The sequence below is a fragment of the Oenanthe melanoleuca genome, chromosome 28 (genome assembly GCF_029582105.1).
Source record: "Oenanthe melanoleuca isolate GR-GAL-2019-014 chromosome 28, OMel1.0, whole genome shotgun sequence".
Taxonomy (NCBI): domain Eukaryota; kingdom Metazoa; phylum Chordata; class Aves; order Passeriformes; family Muscicapidae; genus Oenanthe; species Oenanthe melanoleuca.
The window spans coordinates 1,037,773-1,061,334 of NC_079361.1; the positions used below are offsets into that span (position 1 = coordinate 1,037,773).

General features: G+C 59.7%; 1 protein-coding gene across 1 annotated transcript in view; it reads left to right on the forward strand.

Annotated features, from left to right (window-relative positions):
• Positions 1-20,427, forward strand: part of UNC13A (unc-13 homolog A) — a 36,988-nt gene extending 16,561 nt beyond the window's left edge. Inside the window, exons 17-43 of the mRNA XM_056512514.1 lie at positions 52-279; positions 467-608; positions 974-1,143; positions 1,873-1,988; positions 2,090-2,253; positions 2,954-3,116; positions 5,229-5,297; positions 5,408-5,497; positions 5,633-5,767; positions 6,031-6,164; positions 6,592-6,677; positions 6,913-7,039; positions 7,121-7,217; positions 7,343-7,486; positions 8,616-8,699; positions 8,930-9,007; positions 9,276-9,364; positions 9,493-9,645; positions 9,782-9,905; positions 12,927-12,965; positions 13,888-13,917; positions 15,034-15,090; positions 15,284-15,364; positions 15,483-15,630; positions 18,057-18,149; positions 18,227-18,386; positions 18,619-20,427. Coding sequence (XP_056368489.1) covers positions 52-279; positions 467-608; positions 974-1,143; positions 1,873-1,988; positions 2,090-2,253; positions 2,954-3,116; positions 5,229-5,297; positions 5,408-5,497; positions 5,633-5,767; positions 6,031-6,164; positions 6,592-6,677; positions 6,913-7,039; positions 7,121-7,217; positions 7,343-7,486; positions 8,616-8,699; positions 8,930-9,007; positions 9,276-9,364; positions 9,493-9,645; positions 9,782-9,905; positions 12,927-12,965; positions 13,888-13,917; positions 15,034-15,090; positions 15,284-15,364; positions 15,483-15,630; positions 18,057-18,149; positions 18,227-18,386; positions 18,619-18,907 — 3,290 coding nt within the window. The 3' untranslated portion in view covers positions 18,908-20,427. The remainder of the gene's footprint in view (positions 1-51; positions 280-466; positions 609-973; positions 1,144-1,872; positions 1,989-2,089; positions 2,254-2,953; positions 3,117-5,228; positions 5,298-5,407; positions 5,498-5,632; positions 5,768-6,030; positions 6,165-6,591; positions 6,678-6,912; positions 7,040-7,120; positions 7,218-7,342; positions 7,487-8,615; positions 8,700-8,929; positions 9,008-9,275; positions 9,365-9,492; positions 9,646-9,781; positions 9,906-12,926; positions 12,966-13,887; positions 13,918-15,033; positions 15,091-15,283; positions 15,365-15,482; positions 15,631-18,056; positions 18,150-18,226; positions 18,387-18,618) is intronic.
• The last annotated feature ends 3,135 nt before the right edge of the window (positions 20,428-23,562 follow it).

Genomic DNA, 23,562 nt, shown 5'->3' on the forward strand with positions numbered 1-23,562 from the left:
TCGGGTACCACCAGCCCCCCACCCATCTCACCCATGCCTGTCCTCTCCCAGGGGCAGCAGAGAAGAGCTCCAAGCATGGAGCAGAGGACCGGACCCAGAACATCATCATGGTGCTCAAGGACCGCATGAAGATCCGGGAGCGCAACAAACCCGAGATATTTGAGCTGATCCAGGAGGTGTTTGGGGTCAACAAGACCACGCACACGCAGCAGATGAAGGCGGTCAAGCAGAGTGTCCTGGACGGTACCTCCAAATGGTCAGCCAAGATCAGCATCACAGGTAGGCAGCTTGTCACCTTCAGCCTTGGGGACCATGAGAATGTCCCCATTGCTCAACCCCTCATTCTGCCAGGCAGCTTCAGCCCATGTGGGGACACAGGTGCCTGTTTTGGGGATCTTTGTGTGGCTGTGGCACTGACTTCTCTCTGTCTGTTCTCTCTGTCATGCTGTGCTGTGCTGTGCTGCAGTGGTCTGTGCCCAGGGCCTGCAAGCAAAGGATAAGACAGGTTCCAGTGACCCCTATGTCACTGTCCAGGTTGGAAAGACAAAAAAAAGGACAAAAACTATCTATGGCAATCTCAACCCAGTCTGGGAGGAGAATTTCCATTTGTAAGTTCATCGCCGGTCTCCCCATCCCCTCCCCTCATGGTTGTGCCAGGCTGTGCTGGCTCTTGCCATGTCTCAGTAGGGTGGGGGGAGCCAGCTGGGCCTCATCCTGTCCCCACTGAGGTCCTGGGGTCCCTTGGGGTTCTGTTTTATGCCATGAGGGTGTGACTATGGGGGCTGATCCAGGCTGTGCTGGGGCTGCCTGGGTGTGGCACAGAGCCCACTGGGAGGGGGTTGGTGCCCCCCATCTGGTCTCTGCCCCAGTTCCTGCTCCGTGCTGGTCCCTGATGTTTAGGGAAGCAGTGATGGGGAGTAGCTGGAAAGGTTTCGCTGCTCATCCTGGGGCTTGCCCTTTGTCACCTCCCCAGCGAGTGCCATAACTCCTCTGACCGCATCAAGGTCCGCGTGTGGGACGAGGACGATGACATCAAGTCCCGTGTCAAGCAGCGCTTCAAGAGGGAATCCGACGACTTCCTGGGCCAGACCATCATCGAGGTCCGGACCCTGAGCGGGGAGATGGACGTCTGGTACAACCTCGGTAACCAGCACAGCCTGGGCCCCACCTGCCCCAGGGGTGACACATCCTGTTCATTGGGACCCCTGCCCTGCCTCAGGAGAGACAAATCCTGCTCATGCTGGGACCCCCACCTGCCTTAGGGGTGACACATCCTGTTCATTGGAACCCACACCTACCTCAGGGGTGACACATCCTGTTCATGCTGGGACCCCTGCCCTGCCTCAGGGGTGACACATCCTGTTCATTGGGACCCCTGCCCTGCCTCAGGGGTGACACATCCTGTTCATGCTGGGACCCCTGCCCTGCCTCAGGGGTGACACATCCTGTTCATTGGGACCCCTGCCCTGCCTCAGGGGTGACACATCCTGTTCATTGGGACCCCTGCCCTGGGCTCCAAGGGGGAAGTGCTTCCAGCCATAGGCTTAAGGCTATTGCAGCAGGGTCTGCTCTTAGTAACATTTAATATGAACCATCAGGATAAACTGTTTTCCCGGGTCATTTTCAGAACCCTCTGCCCAGGAGGTTCTAGAGCACCAGCCCCCTGCAGAGGGGAAACTGAGGCACAGAAAGGCCATGTCTCTAGCAGCTGGAAATGTGGCCAAATCCCTGCCAAAGCCTGGCTGCACACAGTGCTGGGTGTCCCCTCAGCCCTGGCCCTGTGCCAGAGCATTGTGTCTCTCTTTGGGGCTGGCAGTGAGCAGGGTTGCCCCAGGGAAGCCTCACACCTTGTCCCTCTCCCTGTACCCACAGACAAGCGCACAGACAAGTCAGCAGTGTCAGGAGCCATCCGACTGCACATCAGCGTGGAGATCAAGGGCGAGGAGAAGGTGGCTCCCTACCACGTTCAGTACACCTGCCTGCATGAGGTGAGCAGCCCAGACAGGCAAAGGGGGCACGGCCCCCTCCCCAGCAATGCCACCCTGCCACCATCTTCCCCTGAGCTGACAGGACTCATTTGTACCTCCAGAACCTGTTCCACTTTGTGACGGATTTGCAAAACAACGGGGTGGTGAAGATCCCCGATGCCAAGGGGGACGATGCATGGAAGGTGTACTTTGATGAGACAGCACAGGAGATCGTGGACGAGTTTGCCATGCGCTATGGGGTGGAGTCCATCTACCAGGCCATGACGTGAGTCCCCTGTCCCATCTGGTTTGGAAGGTTACTGTCCCCATCTTCCTCTTCTGCTGCCATTGGCACTTAACTCCCTGCCACGGGTGCAGACTTGCCCCAAACCTGTGCACCCATCCTTCCCCTTCCCAAAGCACTCTGGCACAGCCTAATCCCTGTGTCCAGTCTGGGCACCGCAAGGTCAGAAGGATCTAAAGCTGTTGGAGAATGTCCAAAGGAGGGACCCGGAGCTGGAGAAGGTCTGAGGAGCAGCTGAGGGCACTTGGCTCGTTCAGCTGGAGCAGAGGAGACTGAGGGGAGACTCCTCGGGGGCTGCAGCTCCTGCCGAGGGAAGGCAGAGGGGCAGGGGCTGAGCTCTGCTCTGGGACAGGGCCAGGAGCCCAGCAAGGGCTGGAGCTGTGTCAGGGCTGGCATGGAGCTCAGGGAAAGGTTCTTCCCCCCGAGGGTGCTGGGCACTGCCCAGGCTCCCCAGGGAATGGTCCCGGCCCCAAGGCTGCCAGAGCTGCAGGAGCGTTTGGACAGCGCTCTCAGGGATGCTCAGGGTGGGGCTGTTGGGGGCTGGGCAGGGACAGGGGCTGCACTGATCATCCCTGAGGGTCCCTTCCAATTTTGGATGCTCTGAGATTCAATGACTTATGCACTCCAAACCCTGCATCCCCTCCCATGGCCCTCAACCCTCAGCTGCCGCCTCTCTCCGCAGGCATTTTGCCTGCCTCTCCTCCAAGTACATGTGCCCCGGGGTGCCGGCGGTGATGAGCACCCTGCTGGCCAACATCAACGCCTACTACGCCCACACCACCGCCTCCAGCAACGCCAACGCCTCCGACCGCTTTGCCGCCTCCAACTTCGGGGTAAGTCCCATGGTAAGTAAACGCTCTTTTCTTCTTCTCTCCTTTCTTTGGGAGGGGGTGGGGGGCTCGGCGAGCAAAACGAGCTGTGCAAAACACCCCGCTCCAATCTGCAGCCAGGCAGCAGTGGGGTCAGCCCCTGCTTGCCCCAAAAATCATCCCATTCCTGTTTTTCAGGAAGGAAAAGAGCCACCGCCTTCCCAGGAGAAGGGCTAAACTTGCTCCCCTAATTATTATGGGAGCCTGAGCGAACTGGGACGCTGGGTGGCAGCGTGCTAGGAGTGGGGACACTTTGGTGGCAAAATCAGAAGCCTGTGGCCATGAGCCACCCCTGCATTTCGTGGGGGGTCTTGCACAGCTTCCTGTGCTTTGGGAGACCCCGGCCTGCTGCAAACTCAGCACAGTTGTGCCAAGTGGGGTGAGTTTGTGGCAGGGCCAGGTGCCCCTCGGGGACACGAGCAAGGAGGGGCTGAGCCCTCACCTTGGCTCCCCCCATGCCATCCCAGAGGCACAAAATGGTTGCTCTGGTGTGCATGGGTCGAGCCAGGGTCAGTGGCCAGCCCTGGGTGCAGCGAGGTGCTGGGTAGCCAGGGACACAGCCAGGTTGATCACAGCTCCGGGCAGCTTTGGCTCACCTCCACGTTCCTGTTGCAGGGGGTAGCTAGAGCCCAGCGACCTGTGCCTTGGATCACCCAGGAGGAGGAAACCGTGCAAAAACCCGCCTTTTCTCTAACATGGGGGATTTTAAAAACTTGTCTCTTTCTCTTTTTTAGAGAGCCTAAGGCTGGGTCCTAAAGTGCCCGGCCGTGTGTAGCCGTCGTGTCCAGTGTTAGAGTGCAGCAGCCGTTCCCTGGGCCCGGCCCAGGCCCGGCCCCCAGGCCGAAGGTTTGCGGCGGCCAGCACAGGCTGTGGGCACAGCCCAGCCAGGGACTCGCTGCCCTCCCACCCCACCAGGACTCAGACTCTGCTCCGGACCCCAGAGCCCTGCGGGTCAGCCCTGACCCCGAACAGCCCAGGGCTCTCCTGGGAGGCCCACATGGCTGTCCAAAGCCTCCCCATCCACAGGAGTGCAAGGGGAAATACTCCCCAACAACATTTCAGGGCCAATATTGGGAAGAAGTTCTTCTCTGTGCGGGAGTGAGGAGTGAGGTTGCCCTGAGAGCAGCTGTGGCTGTCTCATCCTTGGAAGTGTTCAAGACCAGGTTGGACAGGGCTTGGAGCAACCTGCAATAGTATAAGGTGTCCTTGCCCTTGGCAGGGAGTGGAATGAGGTGATCCTTAAGGTCCCTTCCAACCCAAACCAATCTGGGATTCTCTGATTAGTTACTTGCCATCAGCTCTGACTCCTGATCCAGTCTGCAACCCAAGATGGGATTTGCATCCTTCTAGCCTAGGCTCCCTGGGTGGGAGCAGGGCTGAGCTGAACTACAGCCCCACTGGAGACCCCCACATGGGGTGTTCCCTGCCCATGTCCCTGGATGCAGCCCAGTGGGGTGAGTGAGGAGTCCGTGTAAATGTCCAATTGCTGGGGCCACCCTGAAGATGGACAACCACTGCACATCCTTTCCCTGCCCTTTTTCCTGAGCTGTTGGAAAGCCCAATCAAGGGGCTACTGATCCTGCAGCCCCTCTTCCAACTGTTGTCCTGAGCCCCGGCTCAGAGGAGTTCCAGTGGGCAGGGCAGACAGTGCAGCCTGTCAGCCTCCCAGCAATGACAGGGGACATGTGGTGTCACCTCTCCATCCTGAACTACACCTGGCACAGCCACATGTGCCCCAGGAGCTGCTGAGGGCTTCGAGTGAGCCCCGGCCACCAGCAAGGAGATGTTTTTCTCTGCAGGCAGGTGCTGCCCATTCAGGGCTGGAAGGAAAGGAAAGGAAGGAAAGGAAAGGAAAGGAAGGAAAGGGAAGGAAGGAAGGAAGGAAGGAAGGAAGGAAGGAAGGAAGGAAGGAAGGAAGGAAGGAAGGAAGGAAGGAAGGAAGGAAGGAAGGAAGGAAGGAAGGAAGGACAGTAGGAAGGAGAGGGATGAGCGAGGGCTGGGCTGAAAGCAGAGAAGAGAGCCAAGGGCGGGAGGGGTCGGTCTGTGCCCCTCTCCCCTGTTCACCTGCCCTCGGGCGTTTCTCCGCAGAAAGATCGCTTTGTCAAACTCCTGGACCAGCTGCACAACTCCCTGCGCATCGACCTCTCCATGTACCGGGTAAGGTGCTGCCCTGCCCCAGCGTCCCCCCCTGAAGCAATGGGTGGCTGTTTCCTCACCCTCACTTGTCCCTGTGGATTTTGAGGGCAGCTCTCCTCTTTCCTTTCCAGAACAACTTCCCTGCCAGCAGCCCCGAACGGCTGCAGGACTTGAAGTCCACAGTGGATTTGCTGACCAGCATCACCTTCTTTCGGATGAAGGTACTGCTGGGGCCCAGCTCACCCTGTCCCTCAGGGGTCTGACTCTCCTTGCTTCTCTGGGGGTTGGGGTTGCACTGGTGCTCCTGGGTGGGCGTCTGGGGATGCTCCATACACCATGCCCTCCCTGCACACCAGGTCCAGGAGCTGCAGAGCCCCCCACGAGCCAGCCAGGTGGTGAAGGACTGTGTGAAGGCCTGTCTCAACTCCACCTACGAGTACATCTTCAACAACTGCCACGAGCTCTACAGCCGCGAGTACCAGACAGACCCGGTGCGTGGGGCAGGGGGGATGCTGGGCACTGACCTCCCCATCCTGTGCTCTTCTCCTTCTCCTCACGCTCCTGCTCCCTCTCCAGAGTGCTCAGTCCATGCAGAATGATCCCCAGGCCTTGGGGTTTGAGCTGTGGGGTGAGATCAGGACAAGAGGGGGCTGTATGAGACCTCCAGGCCCTCCTGCCCCCTTGTTAGCCCTGACACAAAGTTGAGCCCTGCACTGGGGTGACTGAAGTCTCCACTGTGTCCCCACCCCTCTAGACTAAGAAAGGCGAGGTACCCCCCGAGGAGCAGGGCCCCAGCATCAAAAACCTGGATTTCTGGTCCAAGCTCATCACCCTGATTGTCTCCATTATCGAGGAAGACAAGAACTCCTACACACCCTGCCTGAACCAGTGAGTAGGTGCTGGGGAAGGGGATGCTGCTGTGCCCACAGAGGGTGCCCATGTGCAGGCAGTGGGATCTTGAGGCCTTTGGAAGTGGTTGTGACATCCATTCTACAGGTGGGAAAGCTGAGGCTGCTGGGAGGTGTGTGAGGGATGTCTGTGCACCTGGAGGGCTGATTTATCCTGTGTTCTTAGCCTCAAGCTGTGCGAGGGGAGGTTCAGGTTGAACATCAGAATTCATGGGAAGGCTAGTCAGTCATTGGATTGGCCTGCCCAGGGAGGCTTGGAGTCCCTGCCCCTGGAGGTGTCCAAGGAAGGCCTGGATTGCTCTGGGCTGGGTGACAAGTGGGGGATCATTCACAGGTTGGACTCGATGAACTTGGAGGTCTTTTTCACCCTAAACAACTCTGTGATTCACACTCTCCCCTCGCCCCAGGTTCCCCCAGGAACTGAACGTGGGGAAGATCAGCGCTGAAGTGATGTGGAACCTCTTTGCTCAGGACATGAAGTATGCGATGGAGGGTGAGTCCCACCTGCCACCCTGAGCCAGAGAGGGGGAACCAGGCAGGGGCTGTCCTCAGCTCACACCTCACCTGTTCCCTGAGCAGACCCATTTAATCTCCTCATCAACATCATATGTAGCTTAACCACCCCCAGAAGCACTTCTCCCTCCACCCTGTTACCCTGGAGCTGCCCTTGGGGAGCCACGCCCCAGGTTTGGGACTCAGAGTGACCCCCACACGCTTTCCCCGTGCAGAGCACGAGAAGCACCGGCTGTGCAAGAGTGCAGACTACATGAACCTGCACTTCAAGGTGAAGTGGCTGTACAACGAGTACGTCACCGAGCTGCCCTCCTTCAAGAGCCGCGTGCCCGAGTACCCCGCGTGAGTGCAGCCCTGGGGCCGGGCAGGGGCACTGGCACTGCCAGGGCTGCTGCCCTCACCACCCACGGCTCTCTCTTCCAGCTGGTTCGAGCCCTTTGTCATCCAGTGGCTGGATGAGAATGAAGAGGTGTCACGGGATTTCCTGCACGGAGCGCTGGAGCGCGACAAGAAGGATGGGGTATGAACAGGACTAGGAGTATGAGCAGTCTTGGAGGTGCAGAGCTTGTCCCTTGATGCCCAGGATGTCCTGACTGGGGCCAAAATCTCCCCCACACATCCTGACACCTCATCTCACTCCCACAGTTCCAGCAGACCTCGGAGCACGCGCTCTTCTCCTGCTCCGTGGTGGACGTTTTCTCCCAGCTCAACCAGAGCTTTGAGATCATCAAGAAGCTGGAGTGTCCTGATCCCCAGATTGTGGGGCACTACATGAGACGGTTTGCCAAGGTGGGCACCTGCCAGGGCAGGGGTCAACACCCCCCTGGGACCCCAGTCCCAGCCCTGGCTGGGGCTTCTGGGCTCTCTGTGCCCCCTCCATCCAGCTGTGGGCAGCAATATGCCACCAACACACCCTGGGACACTTCCAGCTCTGCTAGCACAGATTAATTAATTAATTATGAGCTAATTGATGAGTTATTTGCTTAATTAATATAGATTAATTAAAACTGGCTTGCTGCAATATAGGAAGGAGCTGCATGCAGGCTTGGTGGCTGTTGCCTTCGTAGCTGTGCTGGAGCTGCTCATGGAGATCACTTGTTCTGGATCTGGCTGTGCCCATGTGGCTCCTGGTGCATGAACACGAGCCAGGTGTGCCCAGGTGGGCAAGGAGGCACCTGGCTTGTACCAGCAATGATGTGGCCAGTAGGACCAGGACAGTGACCACCCCCCTGTGCTGGGGGCCCCACCTCAAATCCTGGGGAGAGTTTTGGGCCCCTCATAACAAGAAAAACATTGAGGGGCTGGAGCATGTCCAGGGAAGGGAACAGAGCTGGGGAAGGGGCTGGAGCACCAGGAGTGGCTGAGGGAGCTGGGGAGGCTCAGCCTGGAGAAAAGGAGGCTCAGGGGCCCTTGTGGCTCTGCACAACTCCCTGACAGGAGGGGACAGCAGGGAGGGTTGGGCTCTGCTCCCAGCGAACAAGGGACAGGATGAGAGGACATGCCCTCAAGCTGTGCTAGGGGAGGTCTGGATTGGATGTTGGTAAAATTTCTGCACTGAAAGGTTTCTCCAGCCCTGGCACAGGTTGCCCAGGGCAGTGGTGGAGTCACCATCCCTGGAAGTGTTTAAAAACCACATGTTAAAACTGCCACATGTGGATGTGGCAGTTGAGGATATGATTTAGAGGTGAACAGTGCGGTGGTGGTGCGGAGTTGGTTGTTAGACTTGAATTTATAGGACTTTTCAAACCTTAATGATTCCATGATGTTGTGATCCATGAGGCTAGAGGGTCTGGGGCTCCCCATATGTATCCAGATATGAGGTTGTTTCAGTGCCATGGGACTCATGGTTTCCTTCTCTCCCTCCTTGCCTTTGTTGCTGCTGTCTGGATGCCTTTGTTGGTGCCGTGTTTGGCTGCAGACCATCAGCAATGTGCTGCTCCAGTATGCTGAGATCATCTCCAAGGATTTTGCCTCATACTGCTCCAAGGAGAAGGAGAAAGTGGTGATGTATCTCCATTTTTCTATGCCCACATGGTGACCCCAGCTGTCACTTCAACCCCAGGGTGGGTCAGTTCCTTCCTCATGGCAGTTCTTGTCACGCTGCCAGGGTGGCTTCCATGCCATCCCTGTCCTCATGTCCCCCAGTGCAAGGTGGGAGGGTCCTGGGGCTGTGGGGAGCTGTCCCAGCCATATTTATTGGTGCTGACCCCCCTCTCCATCCCACCCCTCCAGCCCTGCATCCTGATGAACAACATCCAGCAGCTCCGTGTCCAGCTTGAGAAGATGTTCGAAGCCATGGGTGGGAAGGATGTGAGTATGGGGAGGGGGAGTTCCAGGAGGGAGCCCTGGGGAGGGTTGGATCATTCCCTTCCCCCAGAGATAGCTCCTTGCCCGTTTCCCCAGTGCTGGGTGCAGACCCATTCCTCACTCCTGTGTGGGATCACACTGTCCCACCCTATAGCACCCTGCTCTCCCACCATTGGACTGGGAAAGGCTTCACCCTGCCCAGGGATGCAGAAACTTCCCTGAGGGCTGGTTCAGTGACCCTGTCAGCTTCAACAACCTGTCCTTCCTGCAGCTGGACACAGAAGCCAGTGATATCCTCAAGGAGCTGCAAGTGAAACTTAACAATGTCCTGGATGATCTGAGCCGAGTCTTTGCCACCAGGTACAGCTGGATGAGGGGGCAGGGGCAGTGGGCAAAGGAGAGGTCTGGGGGCCCAGAAGCTGTGGCTGGGGCCAGGCTGGGGGCTCTGGGGGCGATATGCTGAGCTGCCTGTGTGTTGTGGTCCCCAGTTTCCAGCCACACATCGAGGAGTGTGTGAAGCAGATGGGTGACATTCTGAGCCAGGTGAAAGGCACTGGCAACGTCCCTGCCAGCACCTGCAGCAGTGTCGCACAGGACGCTGACAACGTCCTGCAGCCCATCATGGACCTGCTGGACAGCAAGTGAGTGTGGGGGCAGCTAGAATCCCCACCCTGCCCCTCCTGGCCTCTTCAGGCAGTGTGAGGGACCTGCAGAGTCCAGCCAGGTGACACGGGAAGGGTGACAGAGGGATGCTCCAGCACTGTCTCCTCTGCGCAGCCTGACGCTCTTCGCCAAGATCTGCGAGAAGACGGTGCTGAAGCGGGTGCTGAAGGAGCTCTGGAAGCTGGTGATGAACACCATGGAGAAAACCATCGTCCTGCCCCCCCTGACGGACCAGACGGTGAGTGATGGGGAGAGGGAGCAGGGACCCTGAGACACAGGTGACTGACTGGGGCCAGTGTGGGACATTGCTGGCCAGGTGCCCTCACTGGCATGGGAGAGGGCGGGGACTTCACTGACGTCTCCAAACCCATGTCCAGCTCCTGGCCAGGGAAAGGATGGAAGAGAGATAGGTCAGCCTTGCTCCAGCACCTTCTTGGTTGGCATTGCCAAAGGATCCTCCTGCCACCTCCATTGTGGCATGAAGAGGGGACACTGGCCCTTTCTTATCCATCCTTCCCTCAGAGCTAGGACAGCATCCCATGCCACACCCATCCACACTGGCTGTGGGCAGGCTCCCTGTGCCAGGAGGTGAATCCAGAGGCTCTTGGAGTGTGGGGAGATGCTGCCTGCTGGCCTTGCTAGGGGCCTGGGGGTTTCATGAGGATGAGGGAACATATTCCCCAGCAGGGCTGAGCTGTTCCTTGCTCCTGGGGTGTTTAGGAAAGCAGAGCAAACCCGGGGAATGCTCCTTCTCTGAGGCTCCATATTGCATTGCTGTTTGTCTGCCCCCCCCTGCACCTGGAGCTTTCTGAGGTGGTTCCCTCAAAGTAAGGCAGGAAAGGGTGACACTGAGTGCTCTGGACCAGCCACACACCTGTTCTGTCACTCTTGGGTGGCTTTTGTCACTGTTACAAAACTGTCAGGCTCTCCTTGGGGTTCCTGGAGCTGTCAGCCTTTATGTCGGCTTTCTGGGGCTGTGGAGCTCCTGTACTGTGTCTGTGAGGGACAGCACAGTGCTGACATGTCAGCCCTCAGTAGTGCCACCTCACTGTCACCGTGTCACAGCCCCACATTGCTCTGGCCAAAGGTGGCCAAATCTCATAGAATGCTGAGTCCCAGTCCCCATCCCCGTCCCTTTCCAGCCGTGCTCTGGAGACAATGGAGCCCGTGCTAGGGCAGAGGAGGGGGCATGGACATGTGGCTCTGTTGGCTGATTTTCCTGAGGGCAGGCAGTCCCTGGGGAAAGCTGTGCTGGGGACAGGGGACATCCTGCCCAGGTGTTCCACAGGGTGGCTGGACAGGTTGGCAGTTTGGGGGTCCATGTCAGAGCCGAGTGTCAAGTGGGGTCCCTGGAACTGAGCTCCCCCCAGAGTCAGGAGGGCCTGGGCAGGTGAGGATGGGGCCCCTCGGGGGCTGTGGAGGGCCGCAGGGCAGTGGCAGGGCAGTGGCACTGAGTGCTGTGGATGGGGTCCCCATGGCCCGGGGGGGCACTGGGGAGGATGGGGGAGGCGGGGGCCGACACTCACGCCACGGTTGTTCTCTCCAATTGCTCCTCTCGCCTCTCAATGGCAGATGATTGTAAGTACGGCAGCTCCCTGTCTGTCTGTCTGTCTGTCCGCTCTGTGTCGGTCCTGGCCTCGCCGGTTCTTGTCTTGTGTGGCTGCCCGTGCCCTGCCCACACCCTCCTCCGGCTCCTGACCCGGTCCAGCTCCTGGTCCCCACCCCTGCCTGGCGCTGGCTCCTGGCTGGCACCTGCCAGCGGCCCCTCCGGGATGCGGTGGGTGGAGAGGTTTGGACAGGTTGGCAGTGCCGGGATGTGGGGAGGGACACGGGGGAGCGCTGGGGCGGAGGGGCGGTGATGGCAGCGCCGTGTCCCCAGGGAGCGCCGGGGAAGGAACGCCGAGGGAACGAGAGGGAGCGGTGCGTGCCTGGACTCGGGGCTGCTCTTCCTTTCCCTCGTGCCTCAGTTTCCCCTGGAGGCCCTGGCTGGGGTCTGTGTGGTGGCGAGGGCGGAGGCTTTCCCTGCCGGGAGGAGGAGTTGTCTCTGCAGGGACAGGCGGTCCCTGGCCCGGGTGCTCGGTGTGGGGGCAGGCTGTGGCACAAGGTGTGAGGCTCCCTCCCTGGTCGGGGTATGACCCTGGGAACCTGCGTGTGATCCTGGTTCCCTTCTCGGCATCGCTGCTGGGTCCTTGCATGGCTTTGACTGAGCAGTTTCCTTCTGTCCTCTTCTGACCAGTCTGTGGCTGCGGGTTTATGCCCCTGGGGGCAAGGGAAGGGCAATTCACTCCCCAGTCCCGTCCCCACCCCTGCTGTGACTCAGGCAACCTGTGCAGGAAGAGCAGTGGGAGCCAGCTGCTGGGTGCTGGTGCCAATCCCTGCAGGAATAAACACCCCTCTGCTGTCAGCCAACACCTTTTGTGTCCAACAGCAGCATTTTGGGAGGCCTTGAGGCAGCCTGGGGCTGAGCATCCCCTCAGACCTCATGGGGACCTTGTGGGGACCCCATGTCCCAGCTTTGCTGAGGCTCTGGGAGACAGAGCAGTGTCAGCTCTGTGCGGGACAAGCTCCTCTTGTTCACTCATCAACCTGAGCCAGGGCCAGAACCCCTCCTGGCAGCCCTGCTTGGCCCTACCTGTGCTGCTTGTTCCTTCTGAGGCTTCCCAGCCAGCTGTGTCTGTGCTCCCCTCTCCTGATTCCAGCAGTCCTCCCTGAGAGCAGAGTTTGTCACCCCCGTGGCACTACTGCCTCATTTCACACAGTTTCTCTTGCCTGGATCAGTGTGGGGTTGCCACTGGGCCCAGCCCTGCACAAACCAGAGCTCTGTGTGCCAAAGCCAAATCCCAGCTACTCCCTCCTTGCTCCCTCCTCAGTGCTGGGAGCACCTGCCAGAGCTGAAGCAGGATGTGTGGGGGCACCAGAGCCTGCCCACACACAGCTGGATCCTGTATTCCAGCGAGGATCCTCCCTCATGGATTCAGCATCTGTGTGTCCCAGCAAGGATCATCCTCATAGATTCAGCATCCCTGCATCCCAGCAGTTTCCCAGTGTGAGGACAAGTTCTCCAGCAGTGCAGCATCCTGCTTTCCAGTGGGGATACAGCATCCTGCTGACACCAGGCCCTCCCTGGGTATCCCAGAGGGGACCGGTCCCCCACTGGCTGTCGTTCAGGAGCTCGTGATGTCTCTGCCACCTGTGCCCCTGTGTCCTGTCCCATGCTGTCCCCCCACCTCACACTCAACCTCTGACATTGCTTCTACAGGGCACGCTCTTGAGAAAACATGGCAAGGGGACAGAGAAGGTAAATAGCTGTGGGCTCCGTGTGTGTCACCACCCCGGGGCCACACTCGTGGTCTCACACCCACCTGCTGTGGAGGTCCAGGCTTGTCCGTGCTTCCTCTGTCGTGCTGTCTGGATGTGCTGTTGCCTGCGTGGTGTTGTGGTGAGGTGTGCTGTGCTGTGTGCTGGGGACAGCCCCGGCTCTGTGTGTCCCTGGGCTAGGGAGTGGGGGTTCTGTGCTGTTCAGTCCCCGTGGGGCGGATGTGGGGTGTCACCCGTCCCCATGGGGGACACTGCCCCACAGCCCTCAGCACCAGCTGCCTGGCTGGGACTGCAAGGGCTTGGGAGACCACACAACCCCCTCCCACTGTGGGGGGCTCAGGAAGAAGGGATCCCCCCATGCTGGGCCCTGCTGGGCACAGTGAGGGCCCCGGGGCTGATGAGATCCCCTGGATCTCTGAGCCCGCTCCCCCTTCCTTGCTGACTCCCAGCTCTGCTCCCAGGGCTTTCTCCAGCACATGGGCTCTTGCCCTGTCTGGGGGCTCCTCACCACAGGGTGGGGACCCAGCAGTGACCCCAGCCTGCTCCCCAAATCCTGGTTCTTGGGAAGAGCCATGCCAGCATCCATCTGGGCAATGCCTGCGGCTCCCCCTCCTCTCCTGGGGACACTGGCTCCTGCCCAGTTTGCTGAGTGTGCTGGGTGAGCTGATTCCCTCTGGTCTCCCAGCCCCAAAAGGGGTGGGGAACAAACCTGCCCACCCTCAGAAGAGACCTGGCACACTCCAGCATGGGGCTGAGCCTTTGCAGCTGTGAACTGGTGCCGAACCAGCAGCACCAGCAGAGAACTGGGCAGAGCCCTCATGGCCAGGGGATGTGGGGGGCCTGGAGCTGCGACCGAATGCTGCTGGGGCCACCAGTAACTGTCCCTTGCTGTTCTCTTCCAGAGCAGGGTGAAGCTGCCCAGTCACACTGAAGTAAGGACATGGCTCTTCTGCTCCCCACTTGGCACTACTCTCCCCTTCCCTCCTCCCTGTCCCTTGTCCCTTGTGCTCTGGATTGGGGGCTCCCAGCTCAGTGTAGTGTCCTGTTGTGCTCTGTTTTGGGGACACCAGTGTCCCCAGCTCCCAGCCTGTCCACTGACTGGGGGAGATGGGAACAGTGAGGGTGGAATTAATGGGACAGAACTGGGTGGGCAGAGGGGTGGGCACAACGAGTTAATGGGGGCATACAAAATGAGGGCATGGAGGGGACAGACCCCTGCAGAAGGTACTGGTTAATGGGAGAGATGCTGAGGTTTCTGTGCTGGGAGGGACTGGAACTACTGGTGCTGGGAGAGGGAAGGTGGTGGAGGTCTCTGGGCCCCAGTTTATCCAACTGCATTTGCACACTGGAGGAGCTGAGGAGAGCTTGTGCTTAGCCCAGTCAGAGGTGCCAGCCCAGGGCAGTCAGCAGGATCTGCCCATCCAGGGGGTTGCTGTGCTCACGGGCCCCATGGAATGGCTCCATGGCCCCTGCCATGGTGGGGGCAGAGGTCAGGCAGAGGCAGCCTGGGTCTCTCACCTGGGAGTCTCCTGGAGTGCCAAGGGGCTGGGAACCTCCCTGGAGCTGGGCAGGGCTCAGTGTGGCCAGGGGCTGTTTGGTGGCTGTGGGGTACAGGCCACATCCTCCCCGTGCCTGCTGTCCCTCGCACTCGCTCTCTGCTCCCAGCGTGTCTGGTGTCCCAGTGGGCAGTGCCGTGCTGTGCCAGCCCTGCTGGGTGCAGGAGCAGGTCCTTGGAGCACAGGAGGCGGGATGGGACTCCTGGGCCGAGCTGCTTGTGCTGAGCAGAGCATGAGGCACCTGATGCCAGGATGACATCCTACCCTGGGGTCCCCAAGCCTGCAGCCTCACAGCTGTGCTGAGAATTGGGGCTGAACCGGGGGGCTGCCGGTGACCTGTGTCACCTTCCTGGCTGCTGTCCCCTGGAGGAGCCCCTGGAACTGCAGCAAGCTTCTGGCACGATGTGCCCAGCCTGGCCGTGCCCAGCCTGGCCGTGCCACCCCCAGCCCAGCTGCTCACCGGGGCTGTCCCTGTCTCTTTGCTCTCTGCAGGGCACACAGATGATTTTCAACGCGGCCAAGGAGCTGGGGCAGCTTTCCAAGCTGAAGGTGAGGGCTGGGGGGCTCGGCTGGGGGTCACCCAGCTGAAGGTGAAGGCTGGGGGTGCTGGGGTGCTCCCTGGTCTGGGGGGTGTGCCAGTGCCACTGCTGCCAGGACCTCAGTGCCCCTTGCTGGCTGGGCTGGGCTGGGCTGGGGGCAGCACAGCTGGTCCTGTGCTGAGAGCAGGGTTTGTGTCCCCCAGGACCACATGGTGCGTGAGGAAGCCAAGAGCCTGACCCCGAAGCAGTGTGCCGTGGTGGAGCTGGCACTGGACACCATCAAGGTGAGGGCACTCTGGGGAGTTTGGGGTGCCCCCGGGGCTCTGACCCTGAGGGGGCACAGGGAGCCCCTGGGGGACCCCCGCAGACCTGCTGAGCATCCTGAGGGCTGTCCCCCTCCAGCAATACTTCCATGCCGGCGGCGTGGGGCTGAAGAAGACATTCCTGGAGAAGAGCCCTGACCTGCAGTCGCTGCGCTACGCCCTGTCCCTCTACACGCAGGCCACGGATCTCCTCATCAAAACCTTCGTGCAGACCCAGTCGTCGCAGGGTAGGACGTGCTGCCCTGGCCCCCTCCTCCCCAGCAGCTTGGCTGCTCCATGGCCAGGAGCCACCTAGGCTCTGTCCCAGTGGGGCTGGGGTCCCAGCCAGGCTCACAGTGGGGGAGAGGTGGGTGGGGAAGGAAGGGCTTTCTCCTCCCATGCCTTGCAGGTGAAGAGGGGCCATGGGTGCCCAGCAGCAGCAGCATCATGGCACTTCCCAGTCCCCCACCACAAGAGCAGTGGGTCCCCAGTGCCAGGGCATTGCTGACTGGCATGGAAAAGGGGCCTGTGGGTGGGGGGAAGGCCACCCTCTGGCCAGTGTTGCAGTGTTTGTTCCCTCTGGATGGCCCCAGGCACTCAGCACAGACCAGTCACAGGGTCCACAGGATCTGGATGCAGTGCCAGGGTCTGTCCTGGGCATGCTGGGTGCCCAAGCCCCTGATCTGGGCTCCAGGGTGCTGGGGTGCAGTGCAGGATGCTGGGCACCTTCCTGGGCAAGATTAGCCCTCAGTTCTAAACCCTGCCCTTTATTCTGTCCCTTGGCTGCTTGAGGAGGGCCCTGAGATGCTCAGTGGTGGTCATGGCCACCGCAGGGTGCCTGAGCCAGGCTTGTCTGCGTCCTCGGGGAGTGGGACGTGCGTTTGCTGTCCGTGAGTCTCCCTCAAGGGACGTCTGTCCTGTCTGTGCCTTCTGTGCCAGCCATGTTGGGGGCGTGGGTTGGGTCTGGTGGGTGCCAGCACCCCTGGGTGTGCCCTGTCCCAGGAGCCCGCGCTCGGAGCTGGGGGTGCCTGGCACTCCTGTGTGGCTGCAGTGTTGTCCGGGTGCTTGGCCGTCAGTCTGTCTGCGAGATCTGATCTCTCTTTCTCTTTGTTTCCCCCCCTCCCTCACTGTTCCTGTTCCCCACACACGTCATCTCCTCCCTCCTCTTTTCCTCATCTCCTTCCTCCTCTCCTCTTCATCTCTTCACTCCTCCCTTCTTTTGCATCTCCTCCCTCCTCTCTTCGTTGTCATCTCCTTCATCTCCTTCCTCCTCTCTTTGTGTACTCTGTGCCGTGTCTCTGTCTCTTTCTCTCTCCTTCCCACTAGTTCATGGTGGGAAAGGGATTAGGTTTACCCTTAGTGAAGAGGTGTATCCTGAGAAGGGTACGTGTGCTACTCGCCCGCCCCTGCACCTGCCTGCCGCCGGCCTGGGCTAGTAACAGTCCCAGCACTGCGGGCTGGGGTGGCCTGGGGACCCCCCCTGCATCGTCGGCCTTGGGGACCCCCAGAATGGGCAAACTGTCACTCCCAGGGCTCCTTTGGGGGGAGTTTGGAGGAGCTGTGCTCAGCCATATTGACCACCCCCAGAGTGGGTCGGGGCTGTCCCCATGGGACTAGGGGTTTCTGCCCGCACACTCTGGGCACCCCACATCGTCCCCAGCACTGCTGCCTGGGGGTGGGCACCCACTATGACCTCCCCCTGGGACATGTGGCCCTAGGGGAGGTGATGCCACATCCTGTCCCCTTCCTGCCCACCCTGCTGCCCTTAGGACCATTACTAGCCCTGCTCTGGCGCGCTCTGCCTGGCCTGGGGTGCAGGGATTGATCCCCCACGGGCCCTGCTTGGCCTCCATCACACCCCGCTGGGGCGGGGGCTGCACCCCGCTTGGCCTTCCATGCCCAGAGCCCCCTCCCCTCCCACCATCGCCTCCATCCCGGCTCAGCATGCGGGGCAGGGGCCGGGGGGATGGAGGGGAGTGTGCCAGCCAGCCTTGGCCCAGCCTGGCACCCTCAGTGACATGTGGGGACACATCCTCCTTCCACTGCTATTCCCTCCCTGAGAGCTTCCCACTAAGCCCTGTTGGATCTCCGTGGCCCCATCAGACCCACAGAGCTCGTCCCTCTGCCTTGCCCTCCCGTCCTTCACCCATGGGTGCATGCACGACTCTGGGGTGGCATGGGGTGGGCTGACCTCTTGGCCAAAGGTCACTGAAGGTCCCCAGGCTCGGAGACCCCTGGGCTTGGGGGTCCCTGGGATGGAGGGGTGCGAGGGGTGGGTCAGCCTCAAGACACTGGTAGGGCTGTGGCTGCCCTGGCTGGGTCCCTCCTGCCCAGTGCTGTGCCCATGACACTGTCACCCCTCCATGGCCAGAGCTCAGGGAGCTGGGCCACTGTCCTCTGCCCCATCCTGGACAGGCCCCTCAGCCCTGCCTGGGCAAGAGGGGGTTCACAGGGGTGGGATGGCAGAGTCAGCCTGCTGCTGGGGGTGCCCTGCCATGTCCATCACAGCTGCTGTACCCACACTGCTGTGCCCACAACCCTTTGGGACACACCCTAATGCCCACCCCTTTCCACCTTTGGTGGGTGACCTGCCTCCTCAGTGGGGTTAGTGTTGGGCAGGGCATGTCAGCAGCAGTGGGAAAACAGGCACTTCCATCTCCTCCCTCTGTCCCAGGCGCTGGCGTGGATGACCCCGTTGGGGAGGTGTCCATCCACGTGGAGCTCTTGACCCACCCCAGCAGCGGCGAGCACAAGGTCACCGTCAAAGGTGGGTCCTGCTGGCCACGGTGCCGGGCTCTGGCAGGTGACAGTGCTCCCTGAGCCTCACCTGTCCCCTCCTTGCAGTGGTGGCTGCCAATGACCTCAAGTGGCAGACCTCGGGCATCTTCCGGCCCTTCATCGAGGTCAACATCATCGGGCCCCACCTCAGCGACAAGAAGAGGAAATTCGCCACCAAATCCAAGAACAACAGCTGGGCCCCCAAGTACAATGAGAGCTTCCAGTTGTGAGTGGCACCACGGGCTGGGGATGTGGGGACAGGCTGGGGCACGTGGGCACCTCCTGGGGTCTGCTCATCCCCAGTGGGATGTTTTAGGTATTTTCTCATTGGTAAAAGCAGGGAGGGGGGAACAGGAGTAAAAAGGAAAAGGCTTTTCTAGGGGTGGGGGACAGCAGCCACGGCTAGGGGTGGAGTGTGACCCCCTGTGCCGACCCTGCCCATCCCTTGCCCCCCTCAGCACGCTGGGGACAGAGACGGGCCCCGAGTGCTACGAGCTGCAGGTGTGTGTGAAGGATTACTGCTTCGCGCGGGAGGACCGCACGGTGGGCATCGCCGTGCTGCAGCTGCGGGACATCCTGCAGCGCCCCGGCTCCGCCTGCTGGCTGCCCCTGGGCCGCCGCATCCACATGGACGACACCGGGCTCACCGTGCTGCGCATCCTGTCCCAGCGCAACAACGACGAGGTGGCCAAGGAGTTCGTCAAGCTCAAGTCGGACACGCGCTCGGCCGAGGAGGGCAGCAGTTAGAGTCCTTTGGTCCCTGCAGCCCTCGCTCCCCGCTCCCGGCCCCCTGACAGATCCTCTAGCCGTGTATAAGCCATAGGAGTGGCCACAGAGGAGCTGCTGCCCCAGCCCTGGGGAGGGGGTGCTGTGGCTGCAGTGACAGACCCTCCCCTCCCTCCCTGGCCACGCTGGCTGGGTGACAGCGGTGCCAAGCACAGCCAGGCCCCCTCACACCCTGCAGGAGGGTGCTGGGGTTGGGGGCTGCAGGGAAGGGCTGGAGCTGAGCCTGGGTGTGCGGAGCAATCTGCCTTTCCCCAGCCTGCCTGAGATAGAGGAACCCCAGTGGCCCATCCCTGAACCTCCACTGTCCCAGCCAGCCCCAAACCCCACTGAGTGACACAAGGAAAGGGCTGTGGGTGGTGTGTGTGCCTCATGCCATGTGTGAGTGTTGGTGAGCGGCTGGCACAGCGTGATGGCCCCTTGTCCCCATCCCTGAGCATCGTGTTGTGTCCTGAGGTCGGGGCAGCTGCCAGCCCTGAGCACACACGTGTACATATGTAAATAGCTGTACATACAGGGCAGCTGACAGGCTGTGTCCTGCACCCGGAAGGGCTATTGGGGCTGTTGGGTTGGTGGGTGCAGCCCCCACGGGCCCTGCACAGGGTCCCCTCCCTGGCTGGCAGCAGCATCATCAGGGTCGGGAGCAGCAGGCAGCAGCCCCGGCCCATATCCTGTCTTCCCTGCCTTGCTGCCACCGTGGGCTACCCCACTGCCCCCCACAAGGTGCCAGGGCTCGGGGAGGCAGGGGCTGGGGGCACCAGAGCACAGGGACTCATTCCTCTTTGCTCTGGCCGGTGGAGACCAGCATCCCTGAGCAGCACAGCCCATGGGATCTCCTTGGCGCAAGCAAAACCCTTCCCACCCTGCCCCAGAGAATCCCTCCCTCCAGTCCCCCAGTAAGCACCAGTTCTGTGCCCCCCAGTTCCCCAGTGAGCACCATTTCTGTGTGCTAAGTGGTGTGCATGTCTCGTGTGAGTGCCTGGGAGGCCTGGGTGTGTGCTGTTGGGGTGGCCACCCCAGCTGGCCAGTGTGCCCCGAGTCCCGGGGCAGACAGAGGCCTCATGACCCCACAAGTCAATACAGCTCTCAGCCCCCTCCCATCCCAAAACAGGGTACCCCAAGTGACCCCCATGCTCCTTTACCTAGAGGGTTTGCCTGGGACCAAAGGGTTTCACTTTGCTCTCGTTTCTGTTCAATGTTTACACCCTTTTTTCTACCGGCTGCTCCTGCCCGGCCAGGCTGGGGCTCGGCCCCACAGCCGGCCGTGCTGCCCCTGGCCCTGTGCCCCTCCCCAGACTGTCCTGTTGGCATGTGATTGAACTGACCAATTCTGCTCCTGTAGCACAGTGTCACCGATGCCTGTGTGTCTGTCCCGCCCGCGGCGGCGGCTCCCATGGATGCATGACAGTGAGATGTTTTGCACTATTTTGAATTTTTTGGGCTCTGTAAAAATATTTTATTATAACTGACATTAAAAAGCACACCCTTCACTGTGTCTCCTGTGGGCAGTTGGGAGGGGAGAGGCACTTGGGGGATTCCCAGCCCCAGTCCCACCCCAGTGCAGCACTTCCACCTTTAAGGGGAAAACCAGGGATATCCAACCTCAAGAATAACCAGCTCCAAGGATAACCAGCTCCAAGGACCAATAGCCCAGGGATGATCCCTGCTGCTACTCAGCCTCCCTGAGGGTGCCTTTGCAAAACCGAGGATAGGTGTTAAATGGAATCACAGGAACTCAGAATCCTGGGATATCCTGAGCTGGAGGGACCCTCAGGGACCATCAGTGCAGCCCCTGTCCCTGCCCAGCCCCCAACAGCCCCACCCTGAGCATCCCTGAGAGCGCTGTCCAAACGCTTCTGCAGCTCTGGCAGCCTTGGGGCCGGGACCATTCCCTGGGGAGCCTGGGCAGTGCCCAGCACCCTCGGGGGGAAGAACCTTTCCCTGAGCTCCATGCCAGCCCTGACACAGCTCCAGCCCTTGCTGGGCTCCTGGCCCTGTCCCAGAGCAGAGTCAGCCTCTGCCCTCGGGAGGAGCTTCAGGGCTGGGACAGACTGTCCTGGGAGGTGACACTACTCCCAAGCACAATGCTGGTAATTCCCAGGCATGGGAGTGATCAGGGACAGCCAGCACAGCCTCATGGAGGGCAAACCCGTCCCTCACTGACCTCATTTCCTTCCATGATGGGCTGACTCCATCAGCAGATAAAGGATGAGCTGTTGATGGCACCTGTCTGGACTTCTTTGAGGGTTTTGACACACTCCCTCCAAACACTTTCCCCACTAAATTGGAATGATGTGGATTTGATGGATGCAGGGCCCTGATGACATACAGAGAGAGCTGAGCTGTTCCTGTGGGGCTGCCACCAGGCTTTGCTAGAATCATGGAATGGCTTAGGCTGAAAGGGAGTTTAAAGCTCAAGTCCAACCCCATCCTTGTTCCTGGGCTCTTGTCTTTTTCCAGTGATCCTCGATGGGATACACCCTTTCTTGAGGTTTTCTAGATTAATTAATTAGCTTTACTCATCATAATTTCACATGGGGCTCCTGTCCCTATGTGAAAGGAGAGCAGAGGTTCCCTGGGAGGCCATGGTAGCACAGGCTGTGCATGGGGAGCAGAGATGCACCTGGAGGACCCTGAGCAGAGCAGGAGGATGTGCCCTGGGGGAGCTCTGAGCAAAGGCTGTGCTGGGGCAGGCTCCTGGCAGCACCTGAGGCTGGAACAGCTCATGCAGAACCTGAGAGATTCATCCATGTTGGAGGTTCCATGGGAGGAACCCCACTCTAGAGCAGGGGAAGAGGAGGAGGAAGGAGCAGCAGAGACAAGGGGTGATGACTGAGCACAATCTCCATTTCCCATCCCCCTGTACAGCTGTGGAGGTGGAGAATTTGGGAGGGAGTTGAGCCTGTGGAGAAGGGAGAGGTGGGGAGAGGTTGTTTTATGATTTACTTTTATTTGCCATGACCTTAGAGAAATTGGTTAACAAGAATTTAACAGCTGCCCCCTGTGAGCAGGACAATAAATAATGTCCATGAGAGGGTTGTCCTCAAATCCTGTTCAGTAAATTCAAGTAAAGATCTGAGTGAGTCTGGTGGCCTCTTGGTCTGTGAGTTCTGGGATGCAATGCTGAGCACTGGAAAACCCAAACCCATCTCAGCTGGGAGAATGGAGGCCCCTCCCAGCCAGAAGCATCTGTAACCAAACTCTTTTAAGCCTGGAGAAGAGAAGGCTCTAAAGAGACCTCAGAGCACCTTTTAGTGCCCAAAGGGGCTCCAGAAGAGCTGGAGAAGGACTTTGGACAAGGGCCTGCAGGGACAGGACAAGGTGAAATGGCTTCCCACTGCCAGAGGGCAGGATTGGCTATTACTGGTCCATTTTCCCATCATCAAATCTCACTTCAGTCACACAGTGGAAAATAGTTGGGTTCTTGAATTTAAATTAAAGTCCCTCTGAGCCCTGACTCTCATCATCCTACCACCTTCATGCAATTCTCAGTCCTAAGGTTCCTAAAGTCATTATAACTCCAGAGGAGGACACAGCATTTTCATTTTCTGCTCCTGGAGTAAATCCTGTTTATGAGGAAAGGGAGAGGCTTGGCTTCAGGAGATATTGCAATTCCTCAGAGGAATTCCTTGAGAGAGGATGCTGTGGGCAGTGTTTAACAGGAACTGCACAGGTGGGTCAGGGAGGAGTGTACAATTCTTTACTCCTTCTCATGAGAAGCCCAACTGTGATTAACTGTACCAAACCTTTCTAGAAATGCTCCTGTTCCAGCTGGTGGCATTACTCCTGCCAACACTCCTAACCTAGCAGGCTGAGAAGCTAAAGTCTGCATGTCATCAGCTAAGCTAGGTCATTCAAATAAATCCTCCCTGGAAGGATTCCTGGAATCCCAGGAAGCAGATAAGTCTATTCCAAGCCTGCTGACCACCCCTTCTCTAGGGGCTAAAGAGCTTCCTCACACCTCCCTCCCTCACTCCTTAAACTCCCTCCCAGCACCCTGCAAACAGCCTCAAGGCCACAGTTACATGCAAAGACTTTTATTAGCTTCAAAGGATTAAAAGGGCCACACAACCCATGAAAACTCAAAGGGTGCTGAACCCCTGCTCTCATGGCCTTCCCAAACTTCCGAGGGTTCAGGCAGCTCAAAACGGGACACTGGCCTTGGGCTCAGGGGTGCCAGGGAAGGCCAGGCTGGGCTCCCAGGGATTGGGAGCTCATCCAGGTGCAGGGGAGGTGCTGAAGGGCAGCTGCACAGGGAAGATGTGCTTGGTGTCCCCCAGGAGCTGGGCAATCCCTCCCCGTGCTGGTCCTGCACTGCCTCTGCAGGGACAATGGTCAGGTCAGGAGTGTCCCCGTGTGGGGGTGTCCATGCAGGGAGCCCCCCAGGCCCCATCACCTCCACCCAGCTGAGGAAGAGGGGGCTGAGGTGCTACTGCTACCCCATGGCTGTGCTCAGAGGATCTTCACAGCCTGGAGGGGAGCATGGGGACAGGGACAGGGACAGGGACAGGGACAGGGACAGGGAAGGGCTGGGCCATCCTGGCACTCCAGGTGCAGCATGGTCCCCAGCCAGGGCAGGCTCCAGCCTGGAGGCTCCAGTTTCCCTGCCAGGCCCTCAC